Genomic DNA, 15,311 nt, shown 5'->3' with positions numbered 1-15,311 from the left:
TTAATGAAAATTTGATTTCCCCAAATGTTCTCTTCATATCATTAATAAATATTATTTAATAAAATGCCAAATAGTTATGATTTTATAGGTCTCAAAGATTACTTTTGCTTCCCCCACTTTTCCCAGTAATTTCTCAGTTTTAATCCTCTTATTTCACTCATCGCGTCCACTATCAAAATACAAGTAAATCTGACCATGCTAGCACATTTAACCTCCCTAGTTGCACATGCTTTAATCAATTAACAAATTAACAGACATGCGTTGAGTAATCCCTGCGTGTAAAATTTCTTCTAAGTCAGTTACTTCTCCCACATCTAACGTTATCTCCATTGACAATATAATTCAGGTAGAAAAGCCCTTCGTGGTTATTCAGTTTCAGAGGAATTGGTATATATCCAGTCTTCCCTTTCCAGTTTTTCCCGTAGGCCTTTACAGTGGTAGCATATTTGTTCGTTTTCACAATTTGTAGGAAAAATGGCAACTACTGTATTTTTTTGTTACTTCACATTCTGTGAATTGCTTGTCCAAATTCTCTTCTGACCATAGGCTACAATTATATAGAGGAAGAAACCACTAGGCAAAAAGGACCACAGAAGGGACCATGGAAAGAGAAAAAGGCAGTAATAGAAGTCTAAGGATCCTTAAAGGTTCTTAACCTACTGTCAAGAGCCAGCCAGCCATGATTAGAACTGTATATATTTCAGAGACTATATAAGCTTGTATTTCCTCTTCTAACTATGGTAGAAATTTAATCTATTATATCTATCATTAAGTAGACTACCACTTAATGCCACCTTTGGTGGTGCTGTGTATGGTAAAGAAGTATATATATATATACTAATGCCTTGGACAAATTTCCTCCTTAAAAAACTACATCTTTCTTACAGAGGTTTGAAAACGAATCTTTCCAAATTGAAATAATTTCTCCTTTTCCATTTCATTTATTTCTAAATTGAACACTGAAATATCTCCAACCATTTTCTATGTTTTTTTACGTGTCTTTATAGCAGTAACAGATTTATTAGTTTTCATAATTTATAGGATTGATAAGAACTACTAAATTTTAGTTAATTATCATCAATAAAATATAATACTAGATGCATGAGGCTGTTAAAACTTCCCGCTTATCTCTCTTGCAGAAACCAATATGCAGAGCAAGGGTACAGTCATATACATCAGATTTCTCTTGCGTTTTCTTCTGCTCTGGGTGCTCTTTGGGAAGTCACACACTGAAGAAGACGTCATAATTACCACCAAGAATGGAAAAGTCAGAGGGATGAACTTGCCAGTTCTTGGGGGCACAGTAACAGCCTTTCTTGGAATCCCCTATGCACAACCACCTCTTGGTAGACTTCGATTCAAAAAGCCACAGTCCTTGACCAAGTGGCCCAATATTTGGAATGCCACAAAATATGCAAATTCTTGCTATCAGAACACAGATCAAAGTTTCCCAGGCTTCCTTGGATCAGAGATGTGGAACCCGAACACTGACCTCAGTGAAGACTGTTTATATCTGAATGTGTGGATTCCAGCACCTAAACCAAAAAATGCTACTGTCATGGTATGGATCTATGGTGGTGGTTTTCAAACTGGGACATCGTCTTTGCATGTTTATGATGGCAAGTTTCTGGCACGGACTGAAAGAGTTATTGTGGTTTCAATGAACTATAGGGTGGGTGCCCTAGGATTCTTAGCTTTACCGGGAAATCCTGAGGCACCAGGAAACACGGGCTTATTTGATCAACAGTTGGCCCTTCAGTGGGTCCAAAAAAATATAGCAGCCTTTGGTGGAAATCCTAAGAGTGTAACTCTCTTTGGAGAAAGTGCAGGAGCAGCTTCAGTTAGCCTTCATTTACTTTCTCCTAGAAGCCACCCATTGTTTACCAGAGCCATTCTGCAAAGTGGATCCTCTAATTCCCCTTGGGTAGTGACATCTCTTTATGAAGCTAGGAACAGAACATTGACTTTAGCTAAATTTATTGGTTGCTCTAGAGAAAATGAGACTGAGATAATCAAATGTCTTCGAGATAAAGATCCCCAGGAAATTCTTCTGAATGAAGTATTTGTTGTCCCTTATGGTACGCTCTTGTCAGTAAACTTTGGTCCAACTGTGGATGGTGATTTTCTCACTGACATGCCAGACACACTACTCCAACTTGGACAGTTCAAAAAAACCCAGATCTTGGTGGGTGTTAACAAAGATGAAGGGACAGCATTTTTAGTATACGGTGCTCCTGGTTTCAGCAAAGATAACAATAGTATTATAACTAGAAAAGAATTTCAAGAAGGTTTAAAAATATTTTTTCCGGGATTGAGTGAATTTGGAAAGGAATCGATCCTTTTCCACTACATGGACTGGTTAGATGATCAGAGAGCTGAAAACTACCGTGAGGCCTTGGATGATGTTGTTGGGGATTATAATATCATATGCCCTGCCTTGGAGTTCACCAAAAAGTTCTCAGATATGGGAAACAATGCCTTTTTCTACTATTTTGAACACCGATCCTCCAAACTCCCTTGGCCAGAATGGATGGGAGTGATGCATGGTTATGAGATTGAATTTGTCTTCGGTTTACCTCTGGAAAGAAGAGTTAATTACACAAAAGCTGAGGAAGTTTTGAGTAGATCCATTATGAAACGCTGGGCAAATTTTGCAAAATATGGGTAAGTGCCAATTTTTGTAGTTGTTCTTGTTTGGCTTTGTTTTGTTTTGCTTAACTTTGCTTGGTCTCCAGTGTAGACTTCATTAAAGGTACAGAAACATTTTGAATATTTATTCTCTTCATACCTTAAGCTGGTTTTGTTTTTTATTATGTACTGCATTTCAGTTCCTTGCATCAGAGTGCTTAAAAGAAATAATCAAAGAAATTTTATGAAAAATATTTTCTGATTTCATTTCCAAAGTACTGCAAAGTACTTTAACAATTTTCACCAAAGTTTGTACGGAAATAGATGTTTACCTTGAGAACTAAAATTACTGTGACATGTTATTAAGCCTGAAAGTTTATAGTGTTCACAGGTTTAAGAGAGATTAGGAGTCTCTCTCTTTTTCTCATGCTCTTAAGCAGTAGTACATTGTTATCTGATACACAAAGAAATACATCCCTGCTCAAGAAAATCAAAGGGCAAGGTGGTGATAGGGTTGGACCTCAGATTACTCAAAATACAGAATTTGCCATTTTATCAACGTTTTTTATTCCCTAATATGTTTGTTCAGAGCTTTTAGGTAACCTGTGTTGAATGAGAGCTACAAGAGTCATCTTGTTCAGCTAAGCTGTTTTACACTTGAGTAGTCATATGGATGACATTACCTTACATAATCAGAGATGTTACAAAAGAACATATTTTCCCTCATATATTATAAATGTTGTGATAGTATGTCTTCAATAGTCAGAGGAAAATAATCTCTTTAAATATATTTTCTATTTTTTTAATATTTTGTGTGTATAAAAAATAAGATTTTTTTTTTTTTTTTACTGTTTGTAACCCCAAATTCAATTTTATACATTGGAATAATTTGTATCAATTAGAATAATAAAAGAATAGAAATTTGGGCATCTCTTTTTTTGAAAAGTGCTTACAGAAACTCACAAATCGATTGATGCATTAATCCAATTTGTTGTCCTGTGTTTTATGATTGAAAAGAATGTTGAGAATGATTTTGCTTTCTGGTTTTCTTTTCCATCCTCCATTTGGAATTCATTGTACTCCATGTTACTGTATGTATCTTTCTACAAAGTACTTGTATGATATAATTCATCTCAAAATTTTTGATACTTATTTACTGTGTATAAAGCTAAAACTCTTCCATCTGGCATTAAGAGGCTTCTATAATCTTGCTGCAACCCGTACTCCCCAACACCTTGTTGCTTGGTAGACAAGTTATCTCATGAATACCAAAGATTTCAAGCTTTACTACGCCTTAGAGCCTTGTTCTTGCTATGTGCCCTGCTTAGAACATTTACCTCTCTCCTTTTTAATGACACAAGTCCTACTATTTTGTTAAAGTTTTGACTGACTACATGTTTCATACAATGTATATTTAATTCCTAGAGTTGTAATTCCTTCAGACCTCTTTTTCATTCTCACAGAAGCCATTGACTGTCACGTGTCTAAATCCTATCTTTTATTGTATTCTGAGCCTCCTAAACTAGACTAAGACTAGCTTCTTGAAAGAGAACGTGTGGTTTTATTGGATACTCATTAAAGTACTGATATTAGTATATGTCACACTTACCAATATTTGGTTAATGATTCAGTGAAAGCAGGTAAAAGCTAGTATGGGTAAAAAAAATTTTTTTCAAGATATGTAGGCTATTATATTATCTGTTATTATATTATCTGTAGCTGTGCAATATCTTACACCTTCTCAACATCAGTCTAAATTTCTGCTTAAGAAGGATCATCTTATTTCTAGAGTTGCATTAGAATTACGTATATTTCATTCTGTTCTCTCCCTCAAGGCTCTATCCATATTAAATCATCTGAATATGTTTTTTAATTCTTTCTGGCAATTCTAGAGATTATACATAACTGAAGGGGAATATTAAGGGAACTTAAGGGAAATATCAATATTTCTTCAAATTATTGATGCCTGTAAATTTTTAAAGGACTTCATACTTTGCATGTTTAAATCATCAAGAAATTTATATTTTCTTATTTCACAATTGGGAACACTGAGAACCAGATGTGGTAAAGGTCATATTTATGGTACACAGATAGCAACAGGTCAAAGAAGAGAATATTTGACAATTAATAGAATAATAGATTGTTTAATCCTAATCTCCTTCTATGATTAGCATATTTTAATGGGAAATAAATAAAGGTTGACACTTTTTAATTATAATGATAAATTCATATAAACAAGATTGTAAACCATAAAAATTAAACTTTTTTAAGAAGTTCAGCCATAACAAGATGTCATTTCGGTCGGTGAGTTTCTTTAGAGTCCACGTTTGCACAGTTGAACAGATAATAACATGTCATATGTGTTGAGATTTGACTTGATGGCAAACATAATTTTAATCTCCTGGTGTGCACTATCTGTTTTCAAAGTATACCTATGAATATATACAGAAGTTTAGAATGATTAAACTCCATGGAAACAAAGTTGATTTAAGCGTTAGGTTTGGAAATCCACCCATATTTATTTGACCACAAACATGATGTTTGATGTTCTCATCCCAGGGAGATTCTCCCCCTTGGTTCCCCTCTACTCCCCATACCGGGGACATTTAACAATGTCTGGAGTTGGGGTGCTACTAGCAAGGTAGAGGCTGGGAGTGCTGCTAAACATCTTAAAATGCACACGACAGCCCCCCACAACAGCGAATTATTCATTCCAAAGGTCAGTAATGCCAAGACTGGGAAACTGCAGGATTTTACTTCCATATAACCCCAAAATGACACATCAAGAAAGTAAAAAAGTAGAACTGAGCGCTGTAATAATCATCCAGGAAAATGAGTTTTACAGTTCATGGTTCATAAAATGTTTTAATGAATTTTTCTCCTTAAATAATACGTTTAGTATATATTGTATTTCTCATTAGGATTAAGTTCAAAATAATTTTGAATTTTTCTTTGTGATATTTTATTTTGCCAGTGGGTTGTTTAGTAGTCTATTGTTTAACTTCCGGCTATTTGGGTAATTTCTAGATATCTTGTTGTGGATTTCTAATTTAATTCGGTTCTAGTAAGAGACTATACTTTGTAAGATTTTTTCCCTTTGAAATGTATTGAGAATTATTTTATGACCCAGCATATGATCCTTATGGGTGATTATCTTATGTGCTCTTGAAAAGAATGCGTGTTCTTCAATTATTTGGTATGGTGTGTTCTGTAGATTAATTAGTTCATGGTTGCTCAGGTCTTCTAATAGTCTTACTAATATTTTTTGCCTACTTGTTTTAAATACTGAGAGAAGGGTATTAACATCTTGGACTATAACTATGGTATTTTTTATTTCTCCATTTAGTTCTGCTAATTTTCCTTTTAATATTTTAAATCTATACTATAAATTCCATGTACATTTAGGATTATGTAGTCCTGATTAATTGACTGTTTTATCTTTATGAAATGTCTCTGTCCTGAAGTTGACTTTGCCTAATATTAAGATAGATACATCAAGTTTCCCATGCTTACATTTACATAACATATTTTGTTCCATCCGTTTACTCCAACCTACCTATTTAAAAAAAAAAAAAAAAAAAAAAACCCTTTCTTACAGTTGGTGTGATTAATCCATTTGATAGTTAATGTAATTGTCAATATGTTTTTGTTTAAATCTACCACCTTGCTATGATTTTCTTCTCTTTTTTTTTGAATTTTTGAATTTTATTTAATTTATTTTTTTATACAGCAGGTTCTTATTAGTCATCAATTTTATACACATCAGTGTATACATGTCAATCCCAATTGCCCAATTCACCACACCACCATCCCCACCCCCCCCGCTGCTTTCCCCCCTTGGTGTCCATACGTTTGTTCTCTACATCTGTGTCTCAATTTCTGGCCTGCAAACCAGTTCATCTGTACCATTTTTCTAGGTTCCACATATAAGCGTTAATATATGATATTTGTTTTTCTCTTTCTGACTTATTTCACTCTGTATGACGGTCTCTAGATCCATCCACGTCTCAACAAATGACCCAATTTTGTTCCTTTTTATGGCCGAGTAATATTCCATTGTATATATGCACCACATCTTCTTTATCCATTCGTCTGTCGCTGGGCATTTAGATTGCTTCCATGACCAGGCTATTGTAAATAGTGCTGCAATGAACATTGGGGTGCCTGTGTCTTTCTGAATTATGGTTTTCTCTGGGTATATGCCCAGTAGTGGGATTGCTGGATCATATGGTAATTCTATTTTTAGATTTTTAAGGAAACTCCATACTGTTCTCCATAATGGCTGTATCAATTTACATTCCCACCAGCAGTGCAAGAGGGTTCCCTTTTCTCCACACCCTCTCCAGCATTTGTAGTTTGTAGATTTTCTGTTGATGCCCATTCTAACTGGTGTGAGGTGACACCTCTTTGTAGTTGTGATTTGCATTTCTCTAATAATTAGTGATGTTGAGCAGCTTTTCACGTGCTTCTTGGCCATCTGTATGTCTTCTTTGGAGAAATGTCTGTTTAGGTCTTCTGCCCATTTTTGGATTGGGTTGTTTGTTTTTTTTAATATTGAGCTTCAGGAGCTGTTTCTATATTTTGGAGATTAATCCTTTGTCCATTGATTCATTTGCAAATATTTTGTACCATTCTGAGGGTTGTCTTTTCGTCTTGTTTATGGTTTCCTTTGCTGTGCAAAAGCTTTGAAGTTTCATTAGGTCCCATTTGTTTATTTTTGTTTTTATTTCCATTACTCTAGGAGGTGGATCAAAAAAGATCTTGCTATGATTTATGTCAAAAGTTTATTTTTGTGTATGGTGTTAAGGAGTGTTCCAATTTCATTCTTTTACATGTAGCTGTCCAGTTTTCCCAGCACCACTTATTGAAGAGACTGTCTTTTCTCCATTGTATATCCTTGCCTCCTTTGTCATAGATTAGTTGACCATAGGTGTGTGGGTTTATCGCTGGGCTTTCTATCTTGTTCTATTGATCTATGTTTCTGTTTTTGGGCCAGTACCATATTGCCTTGATTACTGTAGCTTTGTAGTATAGTCTGAAGTCAGGGAGTCTGATTCCTCCAGCTCCATTTTTTTCCCTCAAGACTGCTTTGGCTATTCGGGATATTTTGTGTCTCCATACAAATTTTAAGATTTTTTGTTCTAGTTCCGTAAAAAATGCCATTGGTAATTTGATAGGGATTGCATTGAATCTGTAGATTGCTTTGGGTAGTATACTCATTTTCACAATGGTGATTCTTCCAATCCAAGAACATGGTATATCTCTCCATCTGTTGGTATCATCTTTGATTTCTTTCATCAGTGCCTTATAATTTTCTGCATACAGGTCTTTTGTCTCCTTAGGTAGGTTTATTCCTAGGTATTTTATTCTTTTTGCTGCAATGGTAAATGGGAGTGTTTCCTTAATTTCTCTTTCAGATTTTTCATCATTAGTGTATAAGAATGCAAGAGATTTCTGTGCATTAATTTTATATCCTGCAACTTCACCAAATTCATTGATTAGCTCTAGTAGTTTTCTGGTACCACCTTGCTATTTTTAATCCATCCTTCTTATTGCTCCTTTTCAGCTTTTTTCTGCATTAATTTAATGTTTTATTTGATTTTATTTTTAAACAGATATTTTAGTTTGCCTTTAATTTTTTCCCCAGTATTTGTCTTAATGCTAACAATTGTTTCTTTAACTTATAACTATCTACTTAGAGTTAATACTGAACCACTTAACACTTTTCCATTGACATTTCCCACTTTCTAAACAATTCATGCTTCCTATTTTCCATTTCACTCTTACTACTTCACAAATGTAAGAAACTAACAGTATAGTTTCATTTATTGTCCTCCATGTTTTTTATATTGTTGTCATATGTTTATACAATGTATAATATAAAGTCCCTCATAAAATTTTATTTTCTTTAAATGATTAGTTATATTAATATAAATTCATAAAAGAAAAGAAAAAATATTCTTTTATGTTTACTCATGTATATACCATTTCCAGTGTTCTTTACACTTTCTTGTGGATTCTACTTCTCATCTGACATCATTTCCCTTTGTGCTGAAGAACATCCTTCAGGATTTCTCATCGGCAGTTTGGCTAGTTACAAATGTCCTCAGCTTTTTTTAATCTGAAAATACCTTTATTTTGCTTCAATTGAATGATATATTTTTTAAGAAGATAGAATTCTGGTTTGATCTTTTTTTCTTTTATCAGTTTAAAGACGTGTTTCATTTTCTTCTTATCTCTTCAGTTCTGATGTAAAGTGAGCCTTTATTCGTATGATTGTCCACTGTATACAATTAAAAAAAAATGTTTCCTCTGGTTGATTTCAAAATTTTCTGTTTATCTTTGGTTTCAATAGTTTGTTCATGATGTTTCCAAGTGTGATTTCTTTGGTTAGGAGTTTTGTTTTGTTTTGGTCTGGTGTTTACTAAGATTCTTCCTGGTGATTTTCAATGTCACATTTGAGAAATTTTGTGTCAGTATTCCATCAAATATTCCTTCTGCCCCATTCTCACTCTTATCTCCTTCAAGAACTCCAAATATACATGCACTAGACTATTGAATTTTGTTCCACAGGTCTCTAAGGTTCTGTTCCCTTTTCTTCAGTTTTGCTTCTGTTTTTCAAATTAGATACATTTTTTTTCTATTTTATTTATTTATTTATTTTTAATATATCTTTATTGGAGTATATTTGTTTCACAATACTGTGTTAGTTTCTGTTGTACAACAAAGTGAATCAGCCATATACATACATATATCCCCATATCCCCTCCCTCTTGAGCCTTCCTCCCATCCTCCCTATCCCATCTCTTAAGTTCATCACAAAACATTGAGCTGATCTCCCTGTGCTATGCAGTAGCTTCCCACTAGCTATCCATTTTGCATTTAGTAGTGTATATATGTCAATGCTACTCTCTCACTTCGTCCCAGCTTCCCCGTCCCCCTACATGTCCTCAAGTCTGTTCTCTATGTCTGTGTCTTTATTCCTGCCCTGCCACTAGGTTCATCAGTACCGTGTTTTTAGATTCCGTATATATGCATTAGCATACGGTATTTGTTTTTCTCTTTCTGACTTACTTCACTCTGTATTACAGACTCTAGGTCCATCCACCTCACTACAAATAACACAGTCTCGTTTCTATTCTTCCTTTTTCTTCAGTTTTGCTTCTGTTTTTCAAATTAGGTACATTTTTAAATTAGTTTCTCTGCAAGCTCAATGACTCTCCTATCTTCTTCAATCTGTGGTTGAACTTACCCAATGATTTTTTTATTTCACTTATTAGTGTTCAGATCTAATTTTTTTCAGTAGTTTCATTATTTTTCTGAGTTCCTCCCTGTGTTCTACTTAAAGATATTATTCTTTAAGTTCTTGAACATACTTAAAATAGCTGCCTTAAGGTTTTGTTTGCTCATCCAATATCTGTTTCACAGGTTCATTTTCTGTTTCCCTATTTCTTTGCATGTCTCGAAATTTTCAAATTTGTACTAGACTTTGTGGATGATATGAGTAGAAATTCTATATTATTTTAGGCTCTTCTGAAGAATGTATGTTTCCATGGAATAATGTTTGTTTGTTTGTTTTTAATTTTACTAGGCAGTTCAATTAAGGGATGTGTATAGACTTGAATTTTTCTCAAATGTGTATAGGCTTGGTTTTATATTTTGTTAGAGTGAATCCATGAAAGGCCCAAGATATTTTATAAACCCTCTAACTTGGCAGGACTTAAACTCCAATGTCCGTTGTCACTGAGGATATTACAGTTACTTGGTTTAAGTGTCTATTAGGATGGGGATAGACTGAGTCTCTTCATTCCCAAGTTATAACTTTCCACTCAGCTGGACTATTAATGAGATGAAAACAAAAGTGTTGACAACATTATAATAGTTATTCACTTTCCAGTTTTCCCATCTCTTTTCTGCTCTCAGCCCTGCAGCATCTTCTCTCTGTTTAGCCTCTCATACTCTCATCTTGTACATATTTAACCCAAGACTCACCCAAAGATCTGCAGGGAGACTTGTCTCACAGATTCTAGTTTCTTCTGTATCCTAGAACTCTTATTTCTGTCTTTTAACCTCAGTGAACCTACTGTACTCTGCTTAGTCTCAAGCTCCCTGCATCTTGGACAATAATTTATCCTTATGTGAGTAACCACAGTAAATGTGAACTCACCTTGAACTTCCCCTTCTCTCAAACATCATAGACTTATGCTGCCTGTTATCCAGTTCCTGAAACTCATTGTCTTTTTGTTTTGGTTTGTTTGGTTTTGGTGTAGTATATAATTGTTTTTGGTAGGAGAGTTAATCCAGTTTCAGTCACTCCATCATGGATGAAGATGAAAGCCCAACCTCTCTCTCATTTGTATTTTAAGAGAATCTTAACCTTACATTTCTCATTCAGTTCCATGAAATTCATTTTTTTCAGTTACTTTAAAAGATCTTTTCAATTTCCAAGATATATTAGAAAAAAAGCCTTTTTAATTTGACTTCTTGCAAAAATAAAGAAAACATTATTCTGTGAAAGCACTAAATGGTATTCAAATTTAATGTCTTTAGTTGCAGTCTTTGAGAGTCCTCATAAAGTAGAAGCCACAATGTATTTATGCCTTTGCTAGTTGGAATTTCCACCTATATGTACTTTGCTTGCTTCTGCTTTTCCCTCAATCCCATCTCTAAAAATGAATTAAACCCATATCCAAATAGCAGACAGTTCCATATGTGCATTATATCCAATATCCTATAATAGGAGTTGTTGAAATATCCATATAACATATATATCCATCAATTATTCATCCAGTCAATAGCTTGATGACCAATAGATTAAATTAACCAACACTTAATGACATATTTTCAGCACTACCTCAGTGATACAGGAAATTGGTGAAATCAAACTTGATTTGTCAGATAGAGCAGAACAGCTAAAGAAGGAAAATAAGCCAAAATACAATTAGTAGCATAACGTCAGATAGAGGATCATTATTCCAGGACAACTCCAGTTGCCTCCTGCTGTTGCAGAGCATCTTTTGTTTGCTATGTCCTCTCTGGGTGCTATTTTCAGAGCTCCTCCAGGGCACAACCTCAAGGAGAGCTATTCACAGTGCAGTTACACAGTCTTCCCCATCGTAAGTGATAGCCCTGATGTGTCCAGTGTTAATCTTTCTACAGATCCTTTGTATATAATATAACCTTAGGCAAGTTACTTAAAATTCCTTACTGTTTTTCCTTATCTGAAAAATGGGACTATAAATATACAACCCTATTGACATGTTGAAATAAACCTTATCATTGACAGGAAACTGCATTCCTCCTTTCCATTAAACAAATTCAGTTTTGCCCCTACCAGGCATAAACTACTTCAATCTATTCTTATCTAAGATTAAATTTGGCTTCCTCCCAAGAATGTACAATTGTTTAACTTCCTGACTCAACATTAATCAAGTTTTCAAACAAATAAAGGTAAACTGCAAAATTGAGGCAATTAACTTGCTTCTGTCTTTTTGGTGAGAATTCATTTATTCGGAACTGCTCAGAATTTGTTACTGTTTCCTAATACTTCTTTGCCAGAAATAAATGATATAACACAAGGCACTCTTATTTTGTTTGATGTCATGAAACCAAAAAGTTACTTAACAAAGTATTTTTAGTAACTTCACATCAGTATACCTGCTGCTATCCTTGTGTGTTTTATTTATTTATTATTTATTCCCTTACAGTGTGAGGAACAACTTATTAAATAGAAAGAAAAATATATTACTAAACTTTCAGTCCCCTGGTTCACTGATCTGTAAAAAATAAATACAAACAGTTCTTGACATTTGTACTGGAAAGTAAGTGACATTAAATGAAATGCTAAGTCATTATTCCTTAGTGCACAAGATTACTTTGAATAATTGGGAGAATTTAAAATAGGCCTGCTTCTGTGTAATAAATTATAATTGCAATAATTAGAAATTACAGATTTGCCAGATTTCTAAAATAATGAACTTTATTGCTATATTCCAGATATATATATGATGGGTGTTTCATATGTATTGCTATAACTTCATTTTACTAGTAGGAGTGAACTTAATAATAATGTATTTTCTAATATTTATAATGTGAAGTTTATTTAATAATATTTAGTGTTTAATAGCTATATTTCTTTTGTGTTTACTTATATATGACACAAGAAATAAAGTGATTGAAATAACATTTCAACCCCACTTAATTTTCAAACAAGTATATTTTCTTTGTGTGTTCTTTTCTTTTCATCTCCTGGAATCATTTTATGTTTTTAAAAGGTAATAGAAAAACTGAAGAAAAGTTAAAGAAAATATTAGTGGAGAACTGGTGCCCCTTTATTCTAAATCTCTGTATAGGAACTTAGCATGTGTCTGTTCTCATTTTATAGAGTTTATATCCCTTCACCAAGATATTAATTTTCAAATTACACTTGAATTTATTTTTATTATATTTTCCAACTTAAAATAAATATTCTAGGACTTAATTACAACACACCTTTTAATAAGAGATGTCTTAAATACACCAAAAGAGTAGCAGTTAAAGATAGTTTTAAAGTGAACGGTACCATTATACTGACAAGGTATGAAGTATATGGATGCTATTATTAGAATGAAAATTTGCTGAAATGATGACACTATTTAACATTTTCTGATGAGAAGAGTGTGGTCCATAGAAGAAAAGTGAATTGGAGCTAATAGGGGAAGAACAAAGATTAGCTATGACTCAAGACGATTAACTTTCATTTCCTTCTATTATCCATTCTCCAGGCTGTCTTCACCATGAATTATTATGAAAGCAGTCATTAAATATGCTTAGGAAATGCATTTGGTTGCAAACTTATAATTTTAACATGTTAGCATGCTGATACCTGCCTGGTTAATGTTACAGAGGTAAGGGCAGAGCATAGACTAAAATTAGACATCGTGACATATAGAGACAAATTTAAGTTTGTGAAAGACTGTCATCTGGCCATCTAGTCCAATTATTGTCAGGCTTATAATTAGATTTTTTGACAGATAATAGTTCATGTGGTTTCCAGAGTGAGGGAAAAAGTCCTTACTCTCCGATTCTATAATTATTTGTGGTACATTATCATAATTAACCTAACTGGAACATTTTGATGACTCACAAAAGGGTTAGGGTTCAAGTCTCCTGGGATTTATTTTATTGTTATCATGACTGCACCAATGCATCAATGTTCTATCCCTTCAAATTCCTTTCTCCCCCTTAGGAATTAGGTGAGTATTTAGTAAGGAATAAAACAATAAATGTTGGCTGCAGTGTTTCTGTAAAATACTTAGTTTAACGAATAGAATATAAATGTAAGTGAAAAAATATACATATGCATTAGTGTAACTTATATGAAAAGAAAAGAATTATGTTACAGGACAATTTAAAATGTACATAAGATTACTTGCAAGACCATGTTAGAGTGTCGCAATATTTTACCATCAGTGACAGTGGAATGAGGAGAAACCAAATTCCCCAAAAGGCTACTGCCTCTACAAAGATAGCTATACTGGAATATATTTGACTAAGTGTTTTGAAATACTCTTCACAGTGAAGTAAGGGAAAACTAATGTTTTTGGGGTATAAGGGAGCTCATTAAAACATAGAAAATCATATTTATAGGATCAATTTACTTGGAAATAGCTTAATGTGATTTGTTCTCTATGTTTGCCCAAAGTTTTTTCTGTATTTGGAAAAATTACAACATACAGTCTACCTGTAAATCTTAAGTTCAATCTGAAATAAGAATTAATTATCAATTTTTTTTAAAAGTCAGCGTCATATTTTCAGGAATATACACATAAATGCAATACTTCAAAAGACTTGTCAGATACAAAATAATAACCTCAAAATAACAAAATGCAGTAACCAAAATGTGACTTTAAATATTTTGCTGTTTAAAATACTATATTTTTCTGACTGTTCCATAGTCAGATATGATTAAAATGTGGTTGGTTATATTAAGTTCCAAGAAATTGTTTTTGCTCCAATTTTCCTTCCCAGTCAATAACACTCAAGATCAGAGCTAAAAAGCATAACTCCACTCTTTTAAATTTTCTGTATGTTAATATCGCTCCTGGACACCTTCACATTAGCATGATAGATACTATTAACCTGGTGGGATAATCTATTGATTTATTATACATGAAATGTTAATATTCACCTGTCCACAGACCTCTGTTATGTAAAAGCAAGTGAATCTTTATCTTACAAATTAAATTGAATTACTTTCGGTGTATCATTCTCTAAGGATTGATATATAAATAATATTTGTTTTATGACTAGAATTATTAATTACAAAATATATTTTATCTGATAAATAATAACCCAATGATATCACAAGTGTTAGAATTTATGTTTTTCTTAAAAGCCATAATGCCAATCAGGCTCTTGCTGGTTTGATAATGTTTCTGGAAATAGGAAAAATTACACATTTTATGAAGCTCCTTGTAATTAAAACTTACATCTTTTATAAAGCACTTGCTAATCACAAATTAATAATGTTTCTTTAGATGGGTCATGGAATATGATGATTTGTTTATTCATTCTTCCATTTAGTCATTCAACAAATATATTTGAAAGCCTGTATGCACCAAGTATTACTTAGGTGATGTGAATACAGCAGTAATCAAAATATACCGAGGGAAAGAAAGAAAAAAAACGAAAAGGAAAACGTT

At 33.3% G+C, this 15,311-nt stretch overlaps 1 protein-coding gene and 1 long non-coding RNA gene across 2 annotated transcripts in view; both read left to right on the top strand.

Annotated features, from left to right (window-relative positions):
• The window catches only part of LOC309659159, a 1,097,080-nt gene that overhangs the window by 501,276 nt on the left and 580,493 nt on the right, over positions 1-15,311 (top strand). The gene's annotated exons all lie outside the window — the stretch shown is intronic.
• BCHE (butyrylcholinesterase) overlaps positions 1-15,311 on the top strand; it is a 73,834-nt gene that overhangs the window by 5,108 nt on the left and 53,415 nt on the right. Inside the window, exon 2 of the mRNA XM_082458411.1 lies at positions 1,140-2,664. Coding sequence (XP_082314537.1) covers positions 1,140-2,664 — 1,525 coding nt within the window. The remainder of the gene's footprint in view (positions 1-1,139; positions 2,665-15,311) is intronic.

This window comes from Balaenoptera physalus (genome assembly GCF_965194825.1).
Source record: "Balaenoptera physalus genome assembly, chromosome: 4".
Taxonomy (NCBI): Eukaryota; Metazoa; Chordata; class Mammalia; order Artiodactyla; family Balaenopteridae; genus Balaenoptera; species Balaenoptera physalus.
Note: the sequence above shows the minus strand (reverse complement) of the source record. Positions and strands in the feature narration are given on the sequence as shown.